At 32.2% G+C, this 23,207-nt stretch overlaps 1 protein-coding gene across 4 annotated transcripts in view; it reads right to left on the bottom strand.

The window, feature by feature from the left end:
- The window catches only part of LOC117182616 (disintegrin and metalloproteinase domain-containing protein 33), a 362,482-nt gene that overhangs the window by 134,405 nt on the left and 204,870 nt on the right, over positions 1-23,207 (bottom strand). For 3 of the 4 annotated variants that reach the window (XM_033375725.1, XM_033375731.1, XM_033375716.1), the window contains exons 7-8: positions 13,197-13,343; positions 4,256-4,453 (exon numbers count right to left, since the gene is read on the bottom strand). In XM_033375725.1, the coding sequence (XP_033231616.1) occupies positions 4,256-4,453; positions 13,197-13,343 (345 nt within the window). Of the gene's footprint in view, positions 1-4,255; positions 4,457-13,196; positions 13,344-23,207 lie in introns of all 4 variants that reach the window. The other variant, XM_033375720.1, reaches the window with a different exon arrangement.

Below are 23,207 nucleotides of genomic sequence, written 5' to 3'. Positions count from 1 at the left end.
AAAATTATGCTGAATGATACTTCGAATAAATGTAAATTATTGGAAAATTTTCATTCAGACACACGACTATTATAAAAATTAGTTCGAACGGCTTGCCATAATTCATCAAATTCTCGGAATTTTTAAATTAAACTTTGAGCAAACCTTCTTTATGTTTTTTACATCTGATAAAATGAATAGTTAATTAAAATTATTGTTTAAACAATTGTTATAAATTATTACTTCAGAAATTTCATGAATCATAAATTCATATATTCATGCTTACGAAGCCTAGAGCCAGTTTTGAGAAAAAAATTACTTTCAGGAAAATCTTTCAGAAAGGTATAAATATATTTTCTGAAGAATAAATTACTTAAAATAAATCATCCTTAAGAACCGTTAAGTTTAAATTATGGCGAGCTGAAGTAAAAAAGTTTAAAAAATGTTTTCTAAAAAAAAATTTTCTCGGGTTTACTTTGAACATGAAAAATGCTTAAGCTTTATTGCCTGAAGAAAAAAAATGCTTAATTACATTTCCTATAAGTATACTTATCAAACAAAATTTATAGGCGAATATAGAATCCGAATTCAATAACTCGCCCGCCACTAGAAAACGCTAAATTGGTTGGCTCCCGGGTCTGAATGAATGGAAATTTTCAAAGTCGCAACATTATTTATCTTTAAGTATAGAATAACAAAAAGGAACTTTTTTGTAGTCACATTTTTGTTGTTCTATGATAAGTATCAAGAATTGAAATTGAAAACTTTTAAAAAAATGGCAAAAGACCTCATCTGTAATAATATTTAATTGCAAAATATTATTGGTCACCGAAAACGTTTTTCTTGTTCCACCCACAAAAAGTATAGGGTGAGTTTTAGATCTGAAACAACTTTCAACCAGAAATTTGTTATAAATAGGTAAAAAAAAATGGTGGAAAATCTTCCACCATTCCTAGAGAGATTCTGCTTGAGATTTTGCGAGATATGCGTCGCTGATTCGACTGGGGCCTTATCTCAAATACTTAAAACTCGATTTTCGAAACTTAAGGATCATTGTATCGAAAAAATACGTACCTAATGGATTTTCATAAACTTTCACCCTATGAGGCCGCAGTCGAATCAGCGACGCATATCTCACGACAGTGGCTTGCCAGTATAAACAATGCAATCGTTACGCCTCGGCGACGCACAGTGGGGGAAAAAAACGTCTGTGGACAAATTGATTTTCAAAAAACAATTATTATTCCAGTTTTACTTTTTTTAATAAATAAAGGCTAATAAGATTTCGCATCGAACTGTCATGGTCAATTTCTACATTTTTGTTTATTTATTTTTTGTTTATTTAATAACCAAAATAAAAATAAAATTTGACATTTGAAGATCACCAGTTTTAAAAAAATGCCCTGATTAAATCAAAAGTACCTGGAAAGCTGAAAGCGACTATTAAAAAAAGGGCCTATAGCAGTGCAAAATTAAAAAAATGTATTGAATTTGTTATAAACAACTAAGAGAATAAAAATGGTTGCGTGGGGATTGGCGACGATTCGTCACTTTATTCGCAATAATTTTGATAAAGGTAGGAACAGAAAGAGTTTTTTTGTTGAATTAATAAAAGTTAATAAATTATTTGTTATTTTAAAAACAATTTTTATAAACAAATATCCTCATCAGGTATTTTTGATGTAAGAAATCAATTTTTTTTCTGTGGAATCGATCATATATTACTGGAAAATAAAATCTAATTATCACATTTTTTCACCAAATAAAATTAATAATTGTTTAAACTACCTTAATTAACAAATGCACTGTTTTACTTTTTTTATAGGTATAAGCTTGATTTTTTCGATTCTATTAGCTGTAAATGAATAACTTCTTAATTTTTAAAAACATTTTGATGACAGCGAACAATTTATTTTTGTAAACAACAATTGTTTAGCAATGATTTTTTACTGTAAATTGATAACATTTGATCACTTTTTTTACCAAACTTAATAAACAAATGCACCATTTGGCTCTTTTTCAGCATTTAAACTCGTTTTCTTTTTAGTGTAATCAACTGTTAATAACACATTTTAAACTTTTTTCATAGTTCTATAACGATCCATAAAAATAGTGGATCGTTATCGAACTAATAAAAAAAGTTAAAAAAAAATTCGTTATTAACAGTTGATTAAAAAAACACAAGTTTATATGCTTAAAAATAGCTAAATGATGCATTTGTTAATTAAGTCTGGTTAAACAATTATCAAATATTATCAATTTATAGCCAACAATCATTGCTAAATAAATGGCCGTTAATTCCTCGAAAAAAGCGGAATTATATTCATAAATAGATAAAATCATAAAAAAAATTTTTTTAATTTTGTTTACAATAATAAATTGTTTATCGTCATCAAAATGTTTTTAAAAATTTATAAGTAAGTTATTGACAGTTAATTACATCGAAGAAATGAAGTTTGTACCTCGACAAATAATCGAATAGTGCCTTTGTTATATTTATTCCACAAAAACTACCTGATATGGATATTTGTTCATACTAAATTGCTTTTGAAATAACGAATTAACTATTAAGTTTTTTCAATTTAACCAAAAACTCTTTTTGTCCATAAGTTATTCAAATTTAGTGCGAATCAATTGACTAATCGCCGATAATTCCCACGATACTATTTTCAGTCACTTATTTGTTTATAACAAATTTATTAGATTTTTTAACGTTTCCATTTCTATTGAACATCTTTTTTGAATAGTTGCTTTCGGCTTTCTAGGTATTTTTGATTGAAGCAAGGCATTTTTCAAAAATCGGTATACTTAAAAAGTCAATTTTTTTCATTTTTGTTATTTAATAAACACACAAAAAATTTTAAATTGGCCATAAAAGGTCCATGCAAAATTTTATTAGCTTTCATTAAAAAAAAAGTTAACATCGGATAACAATTGTCTTCCGAAAATCAATTTGTCCACAGACGTTTTTTTCCCCACCGTGCGGCATCACGTACTATTTTATAAAGGAAATATTTTTGCCGATGTTCAATGATTCTATTTCAAAATTCCAGAAATTTGGCGAAGTCATGAAAATTGAGATTTTAATCAGTTAATGTATATCGCGAATTTTTCTCACTTTTAAGGACTTTTAGGGAATACCTTTCCGGAGCTACGAAACGTAGTCTAGACTATTTTACAAAGAATGAATATGAGGGAACTGAGAGGAAATGATAGAAGAAAAAGGAAGAAGAGTGTAGGAGAATGAGGGAAAGGGAAGTAAGGGAAATTAGAGGCAATTAGTGAAGGAGAAGTACGGAGCAATTGGGGTGAGAGAATGAGAAAAATAAAGGGAAAGTAACTAAGTGAAATGGGGGAGTAGGAGAAATTAGGAAATATAAGGAATGGATTAGGAGCAGTGCAGACGAAATGAAGAGAGGGGAACTACGGGAAATGAGATTTAATTGAGAGGACAAGGAAAATAGGGGAGAGGAAGTATGGAAAGTGACAGGTAATGAGGGGATGGGAAGTAGGAAAAGTTAGCGTAATTTGAGGAAAGTAGGGGACATTGTTAGAAATGGGGTCTGATATGGAAGGGAAAGTGAAGGCTGGGGTACCGAACAAAGAAAATAGGAGTGTTAGCTGGAATAGCGAGAAAAATATATAGAGAATAGAGAAAAAATAAGTTAGAAATGGGGCGAAGGGTTAAGAGAGAGGATAAAAGTGATTCCACACAATCCCATATTTAAAAACAAAATTAATTTTGCGAATTTGAAAATTTCTTTTTATTGAGACCCGAGAGCAAACGATTTAAGCGTTTTCGGACGTCGAGCAAATGACTAAATCAGATAATTCAATTGGACTGATTCAAAACCCTAAAATAATTATATCACATTAATTTTTATGCAAACTCTTTCAAATTTTCTTATCCATTCCACAAATTATAGGTCTGAGTTACTTCTTCATTTATATTACAATCTGTTAACTAGATTACAAATCGTAGGTCATACTGCCTTAATCGAATTGGCCATTGAAAGTTTGAAGTCGGAATTCACGGCGTACTCGAATTGGGTAGAAGGGAAAATTTATCTCCGGTTCGAAGTTGAAACCTGTCACAATGAGTTTAATGCTTTAAGGCGAATTGAAAAATTGCAGGATGGCAGTAAAGATAATCCGATTTGAAGCGGTCACTCGAGGGACAAGGTGGATGATTGAAGGAGACTGGATTCTCTAGGACGTAGAAGCATTTTTCCTGTTTTATTTTGTGTTTAAAAAAAAATAAAAATAGATGTAATACCATGGCTTTGTCGATAATGATGGCTGTTTCGATGTATTTTGTTGCTTCACGGACGTCTCTCTTGAACCGATTTAAAATGGGCTCCACCAGGCCCACGTGTTTCTGCCTGCGGTTTTTTAGACGCCACTCAAGATTGCCCGAGTTTGCGCAGCCTTTGTTAGCTTTTGTTCGGGCTTCAAATATGACGTGAGGATGTTTCTGCTAAAGGAGAGTGGAGTATATAGCTCGCATTCACCTACTGCGTGCACTTTTATCTTTTCGAGAGATTTTTTACCCTCTACTAATTGCGGCCGACGGTAAACACTTCATTTCGGAGACAGAGACTTTCTAAAACGAAGAACAGTTTACTCGAGCTCAGATGCCTCTGTCTTACGAGAATCGTAATTCTTCGCATCCGGGATTTTAGCCATTAGCAGTCCCCAAGCTTTTACAATTGCTTTCTTTTGCTTTCTCCTAAAGAAAAAAGTTCCGGGATTTGGACGGAACCCTCTTACCATTTCCACTATATTTAGATGGGATTAATATAAGAGAAAAAATACAAAAAATAATTGTTGTGACCGCGGTTGTGGACTTTTGTTAATCTTACTTTCACTAACACTCTGACACTCACTCGCAATTTCTCTCTTTATCATGCTCGTTTACTATCTCCTTGACTCTCATCCTCGCTCATCATCTACATTCCTTATAGCAGCTAATAAATCCATTAGGACGCCTCTTTTTCTCTCTCTCATTATTTCTCTCTCTCACTTTCTCTCTCGTTCTCTCTTGGCTCCTCCATAAATTATCATCTGTTTCACTTTAACAGTTTTATAAGGAGAGCTCGCGAGATGTGCGTCGCCGATTTGACCTTGAACAGCTGAATCGGCGACGCACATCTCGTGACCTCTCCTTGTAACTGTCAAACTCTATCATCTTTCCTCACTCTCACTCTATATCACTCAGTCCACTTTCTTGATCATTCTATCTCACTCTCACACATCAAATGATCAAGTCTCTAATTTTGAAGGCTTTTTTTATTTTTAAAGTACTCTGAATTCAAGATTTAGCCTCTCTCATCTATTCATTAACATTCAAATTCTAAGGTTTCTATAAGATATACGATGCTAAAACTACGAACTTCTGAAATAAAATAATAAATAATCCAATTTCAATAAACCCATATTTCTAATAGAAATTAAGTTTTATTGGATTAAGAAGAACACGAGTACTCATTTTTATTAACGACGATATTCGACTCAGCGTTGAATCTCTGTCATAACTTCCAGCTCAATAAAATCCCAAGAATGCGAAGCAGCTTCTCTCAACTGGTGCAAAGTAACTCTGAAATGAAGTTTCTATCGTCCAAGCAATAAATTCATTACTCTACAACTCAATTATATTTAACTATGCTATCATTCAAGCCATGCATTTAATATTAAAAAGTAAAAAAGACACAAAATATTCAGAATTGAAAGAAGTTCGTAACTTTTATCAAAGAAAATACATGGGAAGCATTGAGAAGAATTCCTTATAGTTTTGATCAAGTGTCCGTCCGTCGTACTTTTTCCAATGAGGGGAAGGCAAGGAAAATGATGGGAGGGTAAGTAGGGGAAATTAGCAGAAATGAGAAAAGGGGAAGCAGTAGAAGTGAGGACAATAAGGTGAGGCGAATAAGACAAAATAAGGCAAAGTAAGGAGAGGTCTAATAGTGAAAGTGATGGGAAAATAAGGGGAGAGAAAGTAGTAGAAATGAGGGGTAATAAAGAGAGAAAATCAGGGGAAATATTGGCAAATAAGGAAATGAGATGTGAGGAGAAATAAGTGAAGAGCAAGTAGGGGGCAAATAGTTATAGATGTGGAGAAGGAAAAGGAAATTAAGAGCAAATGAGGGTAGAAAAAGTGAGGGGAAGTGAAAACAAATAGAAGAAGTGAGAGGAAATCAGGGAACGAGAAGTAGGGGGAATGCAAGGAGAATTGAGAAAGTGAGAAAAAACGTGGAAAGTAAGAATAAGGAAAAAGATGAAAGTAAAATTAGTGGAAGTGAGAAGAAATGAAGAGAGGAGAAGCAGTGAAATTATTAGAAAGGGGCTGGGAGGAAGTACGCAAAGCGAGAGGAAATGAGGAATGAGGAGAATTAAAAAGAAATGAGGAAATGAGAAGTACTGGAAATGAGGGGGAATTGAGCAATTGCAAGTACAAGAAATAAGGAAAAATAAAAAAAGCAAAATAAGAAAAGAGCAGTGAAGGGAAATAAACAGAGGAAAAGGAGGTAAAATCTGGAATTTAGAAAAAAATTCAAGGCTTTTATAACAACCTTGCAATAGTCAGGCAATTTCTATAAGAGGCACTTTAAATTATGGTCAGGTTAAAATTTACAATAAATAGAACAACTTTCTTTTTTACAAAATCAGTTCGGTCAATAAATATGTTTTGTCACTGTGTTGGATAAAAATTCCATTTGAAACAGTTTTCGATAAAGAATCATTTTAATTGTATCGCGGTTTAACAATTCTTAATAAAACCTAGTTATGAGATCATTAGTGAAACCTTAAATAATTAATTATTGTATGTTATTGCTAACAAATTTCAGTGATCTAAAAAATATGTATTTTCGTTTATCAACCTTACGAACTTCAGTCATCTTGTTTATAATTCAATTTTGATCCTAATTTGTAATTAATTTTGCATTATAGTAGCCCTAGCCGAGTGTACAGAACGGTTAGGCAATTGCCGGATCGTAGAGGTACCATATAGTGTCCATCCCGTCCAGTGAGCCCTCCAGGGCAAATATTGAATCTTTTTCACATTTTTCACAATTTTACATAGAAATTAAAAGTTTATTAATCTTTCCACACATTTATATTTATTTATCATTATTTATAGATGTGTTAAAACTTGCAAATTAGAAGATGTGTACAGCAACTTGACAGACAAAATTGAACATCAAGTTGCTGCGAACCTGCAAAGTGAAAATTTTTATATCAAGATATCTCTGCTGAAAGTAGCAAGATTGAGATACCATCTTTTTAAATAATTTTAAATCCTTTTGATAAGAAGAGATAGAGAATACGTATCCAATTTTATTTTATTTTTCAATCTGACCTTACGTCTATCTGTTTCAAGACAGTATTTTCTCTCACCCTATCATTTATCTATCCAGTTATGTTTTTTTATATATCTGTTAATCTATATTCCCCTCTATTTTCTTTAATCTCCTCTTCTTTACCTTATTCCATTCTATGTTTACCAATTACTATCTTTCTTTATCCACATCCATAAACGTGAGTCATTTATTTTTTTTTGCAAATCTAAGATTCCGTCCATCCTTTTCAATCCACTCTTTTCTACCCCATCCAATTGTTTGTTAATTCACGACAATCTTTTTCTATTCCTTTGTCATTATAAATTCATTTGTATCCTTTTTAATACCCTCTTTTCTATTTCGCCGTATCGTACATCTTTCAATGTTTAGCTTTTCCTATCTTTTTTTTTAAATTCACGTATAATCTTTTCCAATACCATCTTCTCTATCTCATCCTATCCATAATCAATACAAATCAATATTTTTCTACTTCCCTGTCGATCGGAATTCACGAATATATTTTTCTATCTTCTTTTCTCTATCTTATTCTATACTACAGCTATCATTTTGTAACTATTTATGTGAATCTTTGTATACCCCTGTTCATTTAAATTCCCCTCTATCTTATTCTATCTCTTTGTTAAACTAAATTTATGTCTATCTTGTTGAATCCTTTTTTAATACCCTGCTGCAAGCAGAAACATTAAAAATAATAGAAGCTAGAGTTTAGGAAAAGATTCAAGTATTCTATCTGCCGATCCTTCGATAAGATAGAGAAGAGGGGATGAAAAAGGATAGAAGTGAATCTATGACAGAGAGATAGCAAAATACTAACGTAGATAGATAAAGGATTGGATGGAATAGAAAAGAGGTTATTGAAAAAGATAGACGTGAATAAAGATTGACAAAAGCATAGAAAAAGATTGACGCGGATAGAGGAAGGATTGGATGAGATAGAGCCTATCCTCTATCTATCCAGATCAACCTGACAGTGTTGCCACCTGGTTGCTGACGATAAAAGTAAGCAACAAGTGAAATCACTCTTCGCGCGGAAAATTATAGGCCACAAAATCAGTGTTGCCAGTTTCAACACAGTTGTCGACTAAGGTCTGAAAATAAATTATGTTCCTCGGTTACGAAAGACAGCGAAAGGGATTCAAAAATATTGAAATTGTTGCCAGGTTCTACACAGTTGTCGACTAAGGTCTGGAAATAAATTATGGTCCTGGGTTACAAATGTAAAGAAAGAGATTCAAAAAGATTGAAATTCGTTATAAACAGATAGACTAATCGATAGGTAGAGATAGAGATAGAAAATTATTGAATTTTGGGATTCATATTCCCCAATTTCTATCATTTTTAGTCTATCTACTTCCAGCAGTGATCTAGGATGTCTGGAACGTTATCCAGGGTGGCCTCTGGACCGGAAAAACCGTGAAATGACCAAGAATTTTCGTAAACCGGGAAAAACCGGGAAATGATAGTAAATTTATTTCTTGACCGAGAATTTTTCAAATTTTCAGAATAAACATCTGCCCAAGCTCGATTTCAACATTTTTTTAAAATAATTCAAGTGCAGTCTTGAAGATTTAAACAATTATAAATTTAAAGAATTTAAGGGTTGTAAATTTTTGTTGAAAAAAAAATTTATTTTTTTCAACTATAAATATTAATAAGTACATTATTTCATTTATTTTTGTTGAACGTCTTAATAAGAATTAAAATTAATATATCATTTCTTCCGATAATTTTATTTCTGAATATAAATTTTTTTTCACCAATAAAATATTTTTAATTCAAAATTTTAGTTCTTTTTTTATATTATTTTTTATATTAAATTTAATCAATAAATTTATTAATATATTATTTCTATTCATTTTTCTAGCCATTTCAATTTTTAAAGATGCGTTTAAAACTTTATAAACTATTTTCTACTTAAAATTAAATCCATAATAATATAGTCCTAATTAAAGGTTTTTATTAAATTAAAAACATTATTTAAGTCTAAATTATTCAATTTTTAACCCATTTATTTTGAACGTTTTTTCAATTCAGAAAAAGAATAAGTATTAGTGGTAAGAAATATTTTACTGTTTATTTAAGACGAGTAAATATAAACCAAATATTTAAAAGAAAATTTGAAACTTAATTGTTTTAAATAGAAAGCTCTGCATCTCTAGTATTTCGAAGAGCTTTTAAGCTTTTAACGTCACAATTTCAATTGCTCTATTTAAACAATCTTTAATTTGTACATGAAGTTGTTAAATTTTGACGTATTAATACAAATTGAGCACTTATTTTTAAAAGAATGTGTTAACATTTTTCAGAACTATTTAATATATTTTTTAATTAATCATATTCTTTATACATTTTTTGGAAAATCCTGCAAATTGAAAAAATCTTCCAGGATCTATTTTGATCATTTTTGAAATCTCTTAAAATCTTGTAAAATTTTCTGTTTTAATAATTTTTTAAAATGTTAAATTATTTTCAATTCTCCTAAAAAATTTGAGAAAATGTTTTTACTCTTTTCAAGTCTTTAACAATTCTTAATAAACTCTAACATTTTTTAGTTGAAATCTGAAAAAATCAAAATTTTGTTTTAAATTTGGCGGTGTGTCTTTTTACGAAAATTTCGTTATGAATAGTCGAATTTATTCGATGACTTCAATTTTTTTACAAATATTAAGTGTTCTATTGTTATTGGTTAATTTAAATTTTATGGATTTTGTTCAATTTGCTGAATTTTCTAAAAGATGTAGAAAAAATGCAATTCATTTTAATATAAATTTAAAAGATCGGAAAAACATTTAAAAAGTTATTTTATATTTAGAAAAATTTAAAACCACTTCTAGATATCTCAAGATTTTCAAATAATAATTTAAAGCTTTTTAATGATGCTTAATGATGCTTTTAATGATTGCTTAAAATAATATAATTTTGAAAAACTTTAAAACTTCAATTTTTAAAGTTCTCAATTCAAGAGTTCCACTTTGAATAATTTAATTTGTTATTTATTGTTTATTACTTTAAATGAAAAAATGTTAAGGATAGAGTTTGAGTTTTTTTTAATGACATTGAACGTGAAAAACGTTTTCGAACCGGCAAAACGCCGGGAAATAACCGGGCATTTTTTCTTCCATTAAAACGGCCACCCAGTTTTTTCCTGGGCTATCTCATTAATAATTAAGCATATGAGCATTCTGAAATAGGATATCCCCCCCCCGCCCTACTGTACGTAATTTTTAGCCATATTAACATTTTCCTAAATTTATTAATTTATTTGGAACAAAGAAGTGTCTTTTAAACTGTAAGCGATGGCTTTTCAAAAAAATTGTTAAGTTTCCTACCAAAAACTTTCATTTCCACCGAAGAAAGATGGAATTTCTTTTAAAACAAGTGAATCTATTATAAAAAAAATTCTTTTATGTTAGTGGTATTTTATCCAGAAAGGATTTTATTTATCTTTTCAATGCTACAATATCACATTTAAACAAGTCATTTTTCTACAAAATAGTTAAATTTCCAACAAAACAGCAGAACATTTAATCAAAAAGTATAGTTTTTCAACAACAGTGTTGAATTTTCAACGTAATAGTTGAATTTTAATATAAGAAGGATGTAATTTCTGCTAAAGCAGGTGAATTTTAATATCGAAAAGAGAATTTTTTTATTTGGGAAAGGTGACATTTCTTCTAAAACAGATGAATTAAGAAAAAAAAACCTTAAACAAAGTTAAATTTTCATCCGATGAAAATACTGGTCCACTTTTCCAGACCAAAATAAGAATTGTAAACAATAACTTTATTTTCTGTTAAATAGTAGAATTTTTAAGCAAAACGTATGACTTTTTAACAAAATTGTTATATTTTTAATCAAACAGTTGCATTTTTATCCAAGTAAAATAAAAATTTTACTAAAACAGGTGAATTCTCAAATGAAAAAGATAAATTTTCAAAAAGAGCGTTACATTTCCATCCAAAAATATTTCAGTTGACTTTTCAACACCAAAATCCAATTTTTAACTAAAGTGTACATTTTCTAGGGAATAGTTGAATTTTCAAGAAAATACTTGCATTTTTATCTAACTAAGACGCAATACTTCTACTAAAAAAGATTAATTTTTAAATAAAAAATACGAATTAAAAAAAAAATTTTATCCAAAAAAGATTTTAGTTGACTAATCAGCAACAATATATGAATTTTAAACAAAAAGTTAATGTTCAACGAAAACGGATTGGCAAAAACTACGCACATGAGTGAAGAACATCTCCCACTACCATAACAAATCGTAACAGAATGTCTCGACCCCCCTCCCCTGCGCTGTTACATAATTTAAGTATGATCCCCAGGAAATCCAAGCACTCTGCTTTGCTCGACTTTTAATCCTTCGTTTTTTAACACACAAATAAATACAAATCCAAAAAATAAAAGTGTGACCAGAAAAAAAATTTGTTGAGTTCTGTGAAGGGAAGGGTACTTTACGGTCAAGTACTTGCAAAACCGTTCCATTGATGTGGTACACTAGGGAATGCAAACACACTGCTTGGCTCGACTTTTAATCCTTTTTTTAACACACAAATCAATACAAATCCGAAAAAAATAAAAGTGTAACAAGAAAAAAAGAGTGTTGAGTTTTGAAAATGAACGGTCACGTTACGGTCAGGCAATTGCGTAACCGTTATATTGACGTGGTCCACTAGGGAATCAAAACACTCTGCTTTACTCGAATTTTAATCCTTCGTTTTTTAACACACAAATAAATACAAATCCAAAAATTAAAAATGTGACCAGAAAAAAAGTTTGTTGCGTTATATAAAGGGAACGGCCGCATTACGGTCAGGCAATTTAGTAACCGTTTGATTGGCGGGGTCCACTTGGGAATCCAAACACTCCGCTTTGCTCGACATTTAATCCTTAGTTTTTTAACACACAAATAAATACAAATCCGAAAAAATAAAAGTGTGATAAGAAAAAAAGATTGTTGAGTTCTGTGAAGGGAAGGGTCACTTTACGGTCAGGTTCCATAACCGTTCCATTGACGCGGTCCACTAGGAAATCTAAACACTCTGCTTTGATCGACTTTAAATTAATAATTTTTTAATACATAAATAAATACGAATACAAAAAAATAAAAGTGTGACAAGAAAAAAAGAGTGTAGAGTTTTGAAGAAAAGGGTCACTTGACGGTCAGGCAATTGCGTAACCGTTCCATTGACGTGGTCCACTAGGGAATCCAAACACTTGGCTTTGCTTGACTGTTAATCCGTAATTTTTTAACACACAAATAAATACAAGTGCAAAAAAATAAAAGTGTGACAAGAAAAAAAGTGCGTTGAGTTCTGTGAAGGGAAGGGTACTTTACGGTCAAGTACTTGCAAAACCGTTCCATTGATGTGGTACACTAGGGAATGCAAACACACTGCTTGGCTCGACTTTTAATTACTAATTTTTTAACACACAAATGAATACAAATACAAAAAAATAAGAGTGTGACAAGAAAAAAAGAGTGTTGAGTTCTGTGAAAGGAACGGTTAAGTTACGGTCAGGCAATTGCGTAACCGTTTCATTGACGTGGTCCACTAGGGAATCCAAACACTCTGCTTTGCTCGACTTTTAATCCCCAATTTTTTAATACACAAATAAATAAAAATACAAAAAGATAAAAGTGTGACAAGAAAAAAAGTTTGTTGACTTCTTTCAAGAGAAGGGTCACTTTATGGTCAGGCAATTGCGTAACCGTTCCTTTGACTTGGTTCAGTAGGGAATTCAAACACTCTCTTTTTCTCGACTTTTAATCAGAGTATTGAACTTAAAATGAGAAAAATAAAATTGGTTCTTTTAGAAATTTATTTTATAAAAGGAAACAATTGTACTGACCGATAAATCTCCTCCGTAGAAAGGATGGATGACAAAAGTCTCGTTGCCTAAGTGTATTACCCCGCTGACTCCGTTGCATGTATGAAAAGCCGCACTGGCACCTGGGTAATCCCTCACAGTGCCATGATAATAACAATGTTCTATTTCCTGTAACAATACGGAAATGTGATTGTCAAATGCACCTCTCGTAGTGACAGCTGAATTTATTGGATCTATATTTTCCGCAAAGCGGCTCCGAGGTTTATACTTATAAGATGGAGTTTATGAATGTGTAAAAGCAGAATAGTGTTGAGATTGATTTCTCTGATATTCTAACCAAACTGTGAAACTGATTTGCGTCATTTTCTTCACTTTTCAAAATAATAGAACTGTCATTGACAACTTGTGAAAGGAAGTTGTGCATAGCAATATCTTGAGAAAATATTAAGAGAAGAGTGGGACTATGTCTACATTTTTTTCTAAAAACATTTTTCATTTAATAAAATAGATTTTGTTTGAAAACTTATTAGGCATGGTTGGATCGAGAATTTAGTTGGTTACACAATTTTTCTGATGATCATTCAACTGCAATTCTTTATTTGTTGATTATTGAAAACAGGTTGAGTGATCGAAAATCTGACAAACGAAAAATCGAGGGGCTAAGAGGACAAGCCCCTAGGGCTAAGTCTACAGTTGACTGTAATGTTTGAAGAAAGAAAATAAAATATTTTTTTATTTTTATTATCGTTATCAACTAAATTCTCGATCTAACAATGCCTAATCCGTTGTAAAACCAAAATTGTTTACGTTCTCATCCTATAATAAAAAGGTATTGTGTAAAAGGTTTTGTGTAAAATTGACCTTCGTCGATTTTCATCAAATCCTCACGTTTTAAGACCCCCTGAGCCAAAATGGTTTAAATTTCAATTAAAAGGCACGGATTATAAGTTTCAAAAATGTATTGTTAACCAAAAATAAAATGAGTATTTAACAAAATCGTTAAACTTTCAAGAAAATAGTTGAATCTTCAGCCAAAGTAGAATAATTGTCTACCAAAATAGTTAAATTATCAGACAGAAATTATTAGATTTTGTTACAAAAACAGATCCTGAGAATGTTGAAATTTAAATTTTTGTAGAAAAACCTCTCTTTCGTTAATTTTTATTTTTCTTCAAAACTTCTATGAATCCGCCATTTCTTATTTGATTAATATTTCTTTTAGTCATAGAAAAACACACATTTTAAGAAATACTCTGTTTATTTTATCACGGTGGACAGTTCAATGAGATTTTTTGTAATTTAATTTTTTTCTGGTTATTAAAATTTTCTAAATGCTTTCTTGACTCGAATTGGTTAAAAATAAGGTCGTCCTTTTAGTTAAAACTCTTTTTTTTAAATTAAGTTTTCAATCTAAAAATATATCCTTTTCACCCTCAATTAAAATTTTATTTTTTAAATTAAATATTCAACTAATTTGTTAAAAAAACTGTTTTGTTGAAAAATTACTGTTTTTGTAGTGAAAATTTGTTTTTATTTTAATTGAAGTTTCAACCATTCAATTGAAAATTCATATATTTGGTTAAAAACGGCTTTTTTATTTTTTTTAAATTTCATTTTTTTGGTTGAAAATTTGTTGTTATGATTGAGAGTTTAAATTTGTATTTTATAAATTAGACTACTTATTTTAAAAAACCTTGCTTAAAAGGTAATCCTTTGTTTAAATAAATTTCATGAATTTAATTTATAATTATTATACATATTAATACTATTTATTTTTAACTTTTTAAATGTTAATTTAATGTATAAATTTTATTAATTTTAAATCAAATGAATTTGATTTTTTTAAAATTAATTATTTAGATTGAAAATTCATAGTTTTGTTTTAGAATTCATTTTGGGAGGTTAAAAATTCAACTATTTTATTTAAAAAATTAGTTATTTTGTTACAAATTTGATTTTTGATTGAAAACTTAACTCTTCGGTTGAAAATGTAATCAATATTTCGCGATTTCTTTACCTTCTGATAAATATCAATTATTATATTTTTCGTTTTAAATCAAACTGTCTTGTAAAAAATTTAATCATTCGATGGGAAATTTAACTATTGCTTATAGTATGTTTTAATTTTTGTTTGTTCGAAAGTATTTTGTTAGAAAGCTATATATATTTTTTTTTTGAAATTTCATCTTTTATTCAAAAAAGTCCATTTTTCTTAAATTTCAAGAAATTGTCATCCTGAAGAAAATTTGTCATCCTGAGAAACTTCAAAAAGTCATGGAATTTTGCTTCAAAAAGGCTAGACATCCTAGTTTATGTCATAAAATTTGTTTTCTGCTTTAAAGAAATATAACCCGAACAGCAATTATATATTCCGGGATATCCGATTCAATCCTGTTTATCTCGCTGGTCGTTCCAGATATATATTCTAGGGATAATTCGTCAGATATTTCGCTAGTAGGATATTGGGATATCCCGGAAAAATCTCCAGGATGTTTAGTATATCCACAGTACAACCAGGATTTTCTTCAATATATCCAGGATGTCCCCAAGATGACCCGGAGGTATCCTCCAGATATCGAGTATATCCCCAGGGCGACCACGATATTCATTAAGATATCTAATATCTTCCCACGATGTTCCGTATAAATCACCAGGATATCCCCAGAAAAATCAGGATGTTTCTTAAAATATCCAGGATGTTCCCAAAGATATTCCCAGGATATCCAGTATACCTTCAGGACAAACAGGATATTCCTCAAGATATCCACGATATTCACAAGACATACATGATATCCCCAAGATATTTGAGAGATATCCCAAGGTTATTTAGTATATCCCCAGGACAACCAGTATATTCCTCAAAATATCCAGAGTGTCCCCAAGACATCTCCACGATATCCAGTATATCCCCAGGACAACCAGAATATTCCTCAAGATATTCAGGATGTCCCTAGGAAATCAGTATATCCTCAGGACAACGAGGATATTCCAAAAAATATCCAGGATATATGCAAGGTGTCCCCAATATATCCCAGAGATATCCCCAGGATATCTAGTATATCCTTAGGAAAATCAAGATATTCTTCTAGTTATTAAGGACGTTCCTAAGATATCTCGAATATATCTTAAGGATATCCAGTATATCTCCAGGAAAATCAGGATCTTCCTTAAAATAGCACGGATTTTCCCGAAGTTATCCCCAGTAAAGCCATTATACGACCAGGACAAACAGGATATTCCTCAAGATATCCACGATGTTCCCAAGAGATAAGGATATTCTCGAAATATTTAGGAGATATCCCCAGAATATCCAGTTTATCCCCAGGACAACTAGTATATTCCTTAATATATCCAGGTTGTCCCCGAGATATCCTCAGGATATCCATTATATCCTTAGGACAGCTAGAATATTCATTAAGACATTCAGAATGTCCTCAAGATATCAATATGTCCTCAGGACAACCAGGATATTTGTAAAGATATTGAGCATATCCCCAAGATATCAAGTATATCCCCAGGAAAACCGAAATATGCCTCACGATATCCAGGATGTACTTAATATATCCAGGAGATATACCCAAGATATCTAGTATATCCCTAGGAAAACCAAGATTATCCTCAAGTTATCTAGGATGTCCCTAGTATATCCCGGATTTATCCCAACGATATACAGTATATCTCCAGAACCACTAGTATATTTCTCAAGATATCCCAAATATCCTTTAGATATCCCAAATATCCTTTAGATATCCCAAATATCCTTTAGATATCCCCAAGATACCCAGTACATCTTCAGTACAACTTGAATATTTCTAAAGGACTATTTCCGGGAGACCTAGTGAACCAGGATAACCAGGATATGCCACAAAATATCCAGGATGTCCCTAAAATATCCCAAGGATATCCCCATGTTACACAGTATATCTCTAGGACAACCAGAATATTTCTCAAGATATCTAGGATGTCCCCAATATATCCCAGATAATACCACAGGATATCTAGTATATCTCTAGGACAACCAGGATATTCCGAAAGTTATACAAGATGTGTCTAAGATATCCCGGATATATCCCAAGGATATTAACCATATTCCAAAGACTATTAGGATATTTCTCAAGATATTCAGGATGACACAAACATATCCCGGAAGTATTCCCAGAATATTCCTCAAGATATCCCTAGGATATTCAGTATATCCTCCGGACAACCAGGATATTCCTCAAGATATGCAGGATGTTACCAAGATTTTTGGATTTCCGCGAGATACTTCGGACATATGCCCAGAATATCCAGTCTATCTCCAGGACTACCAAGATATTCTTCAAGACACTCATTATATCTCCAAAATATCATTTGGATATTAAGTATATCCTGAAGACAACCAGGATATTCCAAAAGATATCCAGTATGTCTATCTGATATCCTAAAGATTTCCCCAGGGTACTTCGAGTATCTAGAGGAAAAACCAGGATATTCCCCAAGATAGCCAGGATATCCACAATATATCCCGGACATCCACAGGATATCTAGAGTTTTCATATAACAACCAGGATATTCATCCAGATATATCTCAGATGCCCCTAATAAATTCCTGAAGATATCCCCAGAATATCCAGTATATTCCGTGAAAATCAGGATATTCCTTAATTTATCCAGCATCTTACCAATATATCCAGGATCTCGTTAAGATCCCTAGGATATCCTCAACATATTCCGGATATATCTCCAGGATATCCATTATATCCCCAGGATAACCAGGATATTCTTCAATATATTCAGGATGTCCCCAATAGATCTCGGGAATATTCCCACGATATCCAGTAAATCCCCAGGACAACCAGGATATTTCTCAAGATATCAAGGAAATTCCCAAGATATCCAGAATGTCCCGAAGATACCCGGAAAGTTTCCAAGATACCATAATTTCCGCCTTGAAGGATATCTTACGGGTTATCTCTAGTATAGCCCTGGGACGACTTGGGACCTAAATTTAACAAATGGAATATCGGAGATATCTTATTTCTCTGAGGGAAGTGAGGGAATAAATTAGTAATGTGGCTGTAGATGAACAGAACCTGCAACACCAGACAGGTTATTGTCATCAGTCAATATTAGCATAGCATAAATCATGCCAATCTTATCGGAATGTTCAGAGACACACCCCAATAGCATTGCATTATCATAGCTTCATGTATAAACGAATCGATGATATATGCCAGGTATAGATCGACATCTTCGCAATATAACTTGCGCTCTAACATTTGCTATAGTTTTCCTTTTCCCCAGATAACGTTGACGTGATTTTATGAATCAATATTGACAGATGTAGTACTCTTTTGAGCCTCATATTTCACCCCAATTATTTTTATTAAATCTGCTCATCTTATTGCCCTTAGTGAGTTTTAATTGGCCCACTGATAGAAGATTTTATTTTAGTGCTAGGATTAACATTGGTTGCATTTCAAAATCTTTGTCTAATTAAGAGGTCTGTCCGGAAGATATTCGATCTTGTGCTCTAGGTTTGTATCTATTTGTGATATTGTCAAGAAAAAGTATTAGCTATTTAAAGGGACTTCCGTGCAGTCCCCTTTAAGTGGGAAAAAAATTATGAATGTCCTAAAGACGTCTTCGGGACATCCCTCCTAGATACGTTGATTAGATTGACACTGGACGTCCAAGGAGCGTCCTAAGAACGTTCTTGAGAATTTCATGGTTTGCGCCCCCTAAGCTACTAAGTGATACATATCTACAAATCTACAGTCGATTAGTGTATATAGTTGCGTGAATCTCTTACTACGTACGCGACAAATTTCCGGATGACGGAATGCACTGACAAAAGCGTGTGCATTCAATTTTACTAAAAACTTGGCCGCTTACATTCGGCAAATATCGTTATGATTCGGAAAGTTTATTGCGATGAGTTGGTAACTGACACTTAAATCAAAAAGCAATTCAGGCACTTTGAAAGTGGTCCTGCTTCATTAGTAAGTGACCCTAGTTGTTCCAGGCCCGCAACAGTCAGAATGCATCAAAATTTGAAAGCATTGGGAGTGTAGATAAATTAAAATCGTCATTTTATGATAAGAAAGATAGAGATAGATCTTGGCATTCCAAAAAATTTTTTTTCGAAATTGCTTACCAAGATTTGGGGTTTAGCTCCAGTCAGTTGCAACTAGATGCTTTGTCACAACGCAGCTGCCTACTCATCGCAGCTTATTCAGCAATTTCTAGTGAAATACTGCCTCAAAAAACTTCAAACCCTCATGACTCCCTGCGATTGCTGGCTGTTTCCCAATTTGAAGGATTCTCTAAATGGAATGCGATTTCAACGCGCAGATGAAATGAAACAGAATTCGATAAACCAGACTATAGCGATTCTGAAAAGCGACTTTAAGGGGTGTTTTTAAAAGTGGGGAGAATCGTTGTAAGAAGGTTGTGGCTTCCAAATAGGACTTTTTTAAATAGGATATCGTAGCCATTAGCCAGAATTAACTATTACTTTTGTTACGTAGAAATTCATCTTTTTCCAAAGAGTCTGTTTTATTATCAGAGAATAACAGAAATTCTTAACGTCTTTCTAGACTAGATGGAGCTATGAATTACCAATTTTTCAAATTAAATTATTTCTGAAAAAAGATCTCCTTTGTACTGCTGGGAATTGAACAATAGAACTTCTGTTTGCCGGTTACGTGCTTTTTTGTTAAGCTACTTAAGAGATCAATTGAAGAATGCTTTTTTCAGAAATAAAAGCAGTATTTTGTTAGGTTTTACGTATGCAGAATTTTCAAGGAATCTGTATTAGATGGTATCAGATGGTAACAAACATTCTTAATTTCTTTTCAGACTAGATGGAGCTATGATAAAAGATTCTTTTTTCAATATTTCTACTAACTCAATGGAAAAGCACGCGGCCGAAAATCGAAAGTTCTCTGGTTCGATTTCCAGTGGAGCGAAGGAGATCCTTTTCAGAAAAAAAAATAATTTTAAAATTTTGTAATCACGAAGTTGTCCTCTGAGTTCACAATTATTTAATATATTAATGTCACGCTAAGAAGAACAAATTAATAGAAAAGGATAAGGATTTAGGATCCAAAAAGAAAGCATATATCGGACAGAGAACGATGCAGTGTTGAGGGCAGAGGATGAAGAAGGGATAGCTTAAATACAGGATTGGAGAACTACTTTAATGGCACAGAGCTGAATTGAAATGGAGAAAAGGTTTAAAAAATAAGGCTAGAAAAGAAGAAGGAAAAGACCAGAAGGGTCTGGGAGATGGAAAGGAGTAGAGATAGAAATTAGTAGAGTTAAATAAAGTGAAGAAGTTGAAATATTTAGAATATACCTTGCAATAAAATGGAGATTATAAAGCTCATATAAAGAAAAAGAGCGGGGAAGGAGAATGTGGGTATTGGATGAAAGGAAGAGAAAGAAATTAACATGTGACAAGAAAGTTATATAAGTTGGATACTAAGGAAACACTGGAGGACGCCTGGATGTAGGAGAAGAAGCACAAACAAATAAATCAAATACTAGAATGGGCAAGAGGTCATGGCGGTTTAAGATGCAGCTAAAGCATGAAAGGGGGGGGGGGGTTAGTCGAAAAATTTTTGAATAAGATAAAAGAGAGAAAAGGAAGAGAAATGTAAGTAACGAGACTTCAGAAAAAATGTGCTAGTGAAATAGAAGAGGGAAATGGAGTAAAACTATAAAGAATTTAAGAAAATATATAGAGAAGAACAATTAAGAGAAAGGTAGATTATGATTGAGGAATGAAAATATAATGAATGGTCTAAGTAGATAAGGAAGGAAGGACTACCAAAGTATTTAGAAAACGAATAGTAAAGGGGGAGAAGATATAACAAAATAGCAAGATTTAGATTAAATAACGACATAAGGAAAGGTACGCATTGCAGAAAGGGAGGGGAACAAATAGTGCCGAATCTTTGAATTGAAAGAGAAAATAAAGAGCTCTTATGTAAAGAATGTAGAGAAGGATGCAGGACAGATCGCTTGATTACGGGATCAAATGAATACTAAGATGGGATAAAATAAAATTTTTGTGTAGAAAAAACAAAAATAATTATGTTTAGAAAAGCAAGCCGATGAAAAAAGGAATGGACTTAGAGATTGCAAGGAGTTAGAGAAAGTAAAAGAGTTTAAATATTTGGGATATGCCTTTCAAGCAAATGGAAGTCATAGAGCTCATATAAGGGAAAGGATAAAAAAGCGGTAGGGATTACGAAGCAGGTATAAGGTATAATAAAAAGAAAGTTTAAAAGGAGTGGAGAATGTGGTTATTTAATACAAAGAAAGAATAGAGATTTGGAGGTTACAAGAAACGTATAAAAGGGGACCCATGGAAGTTTGAGACAAAGCTAACGAAGGAAAAGGGAAAGGGGTTGGAGAAAAATGTTTGAAGGGGATATAAGAAAGGAGATAGTGAAGGGTATAATGATCGAGACGGGATGAAGAAAAACGCTCCAGTGACAAAGAATATAGGACTGGAGTAAACTACGAAGAATAAAGAAAAAATAAACTGGTAGAATAAAAGGAGTAAAGTTTGAGAAAAGAAAGGAATTTAAATATTTGGGATATACCCTGCAAACAAATAGATATTATATAGCTTATATAAGGAAATGGATAAAAAATGTGAAGTTTATCAAAACAAATATGGAGTATAATGAAAAGAAATTTAGGAAAAGAGTGAAGAACAATGTGATTACTTAGGATAATAAAAGGGGCTTGAGAAGTCACAAGAAAGGTATATAAATCGAGTACTCGAGCAGGAAATAGGGCATGGAAGTTTGAGAGGAAGCTAAGGGAGGGAACGGAAAGTGAGTTAGCAAATAAGTGTTTGAAAAATACAGAAGGAAGGGGAGCAAAGGAAAAAGAATTAACCAGATAAGATGCAGGAATGGCATTTTTTATTGTTATAGATGTAGAAGAGGGAACTAAACTGAACTATGAAGAAAAATATGATAAATAGTCTAAGATGATAAAGAAGCAAGGACTACCAAAGTATTCAGGAAAGGAATGGATGTACGAGGGAAAAAATGTAGGAGAGGAACCAAAGATGAAGTAACAAGAAAAAGTAAAAGCAAAGGTTTTAAGGGAAGATGGTTCGGATGAGGAAATAAATTGTATGAAATTCTCTAAACAAAGTTCTAAACAAAGCCCAGTTAAATTCAAAGCCTTCTGGAAAGTTTCCTCGGAAAGTTTCAAATCAGGGTATTAAATTTCAGAAACTCGAGGTGTATCAAAGTCAGCTTCTTGAATATGAAATCCTTGTTCCTAAGACGTTTTCTGTGGCAAGTAGTGCACGTACCGTATAAATTGCAATCCCTGCGGTTCTAGGCTTTCCTGTCAAGTCTTAAACTACTGCGGTGTACTCTATACCTATGCATCCTTTGAAGTTCGCTCAACAGTTATATGGGAAATTCAAGTGTGTGTGATGTACATTTACTGAAGGTGCGCAACCTTCAATAATGCACTTAAATTATACATAAATATCCAAGTACATTCAAGGGTGGACGCTTGATGAGAACGATTACTGGAAAAAGAAATAAGAATCATCCTGGAGACGAGAGTTAGTATATTTAAAATAAAAAAATTGGTATGAAAAAAATCTTTCCTCTCGGTCCGCTGGGATGCGAACCAGAGAAGTTCGGATTACTTGTCAAGTGCTTTTCCCCGAGGCTACTTCAGACATCAAAAGAAGATCCTTTTTAAGAAACAAACGCATTATTTTGCAAGGCGCTACACATTAATACAACTCAGCGTTGCACGCCAAATTTTTCAAGGAATATTTATTATAATAAAAGAATGAAGAAATTGTTAACGTATCTTCAGGCTACCAGGTGTATACATATGAAACCGGTATTGCCATCTAGCGGCCAGTAGGTACACTTGTAGGCACTGTCGAAACTTACGATTTGTGCTAATTGGCGTATTGTCATCTGTCAACAATATCCAATACCAAACATTTCAAGTTTCATATGACATCGTGATTTTTTTCTCTCTTGAAAATGTCGA

This window comes from Belonocnema kinseyi, chromosome 1 (genome assembly GCF_010883055.1).
Source record: "Belonocnema kinseyi isolate 2016_QV_RU_SX_M_011 chromosome 1, B_treatae_v1, whole genome shotgun sequence".
NCBI classification, from domain to species: domain Eukaryota; kingdom Metazoa; phylum Arthropoda; class Insecta; order Hymenoptera; family Cynipidae; genus Belonocnema; species Belonocnema kinseyi.
Note: the sequence above shows the minus strand (reverse complement) of the source record. Positions and strands in the feature narration are given on the sequence as shown.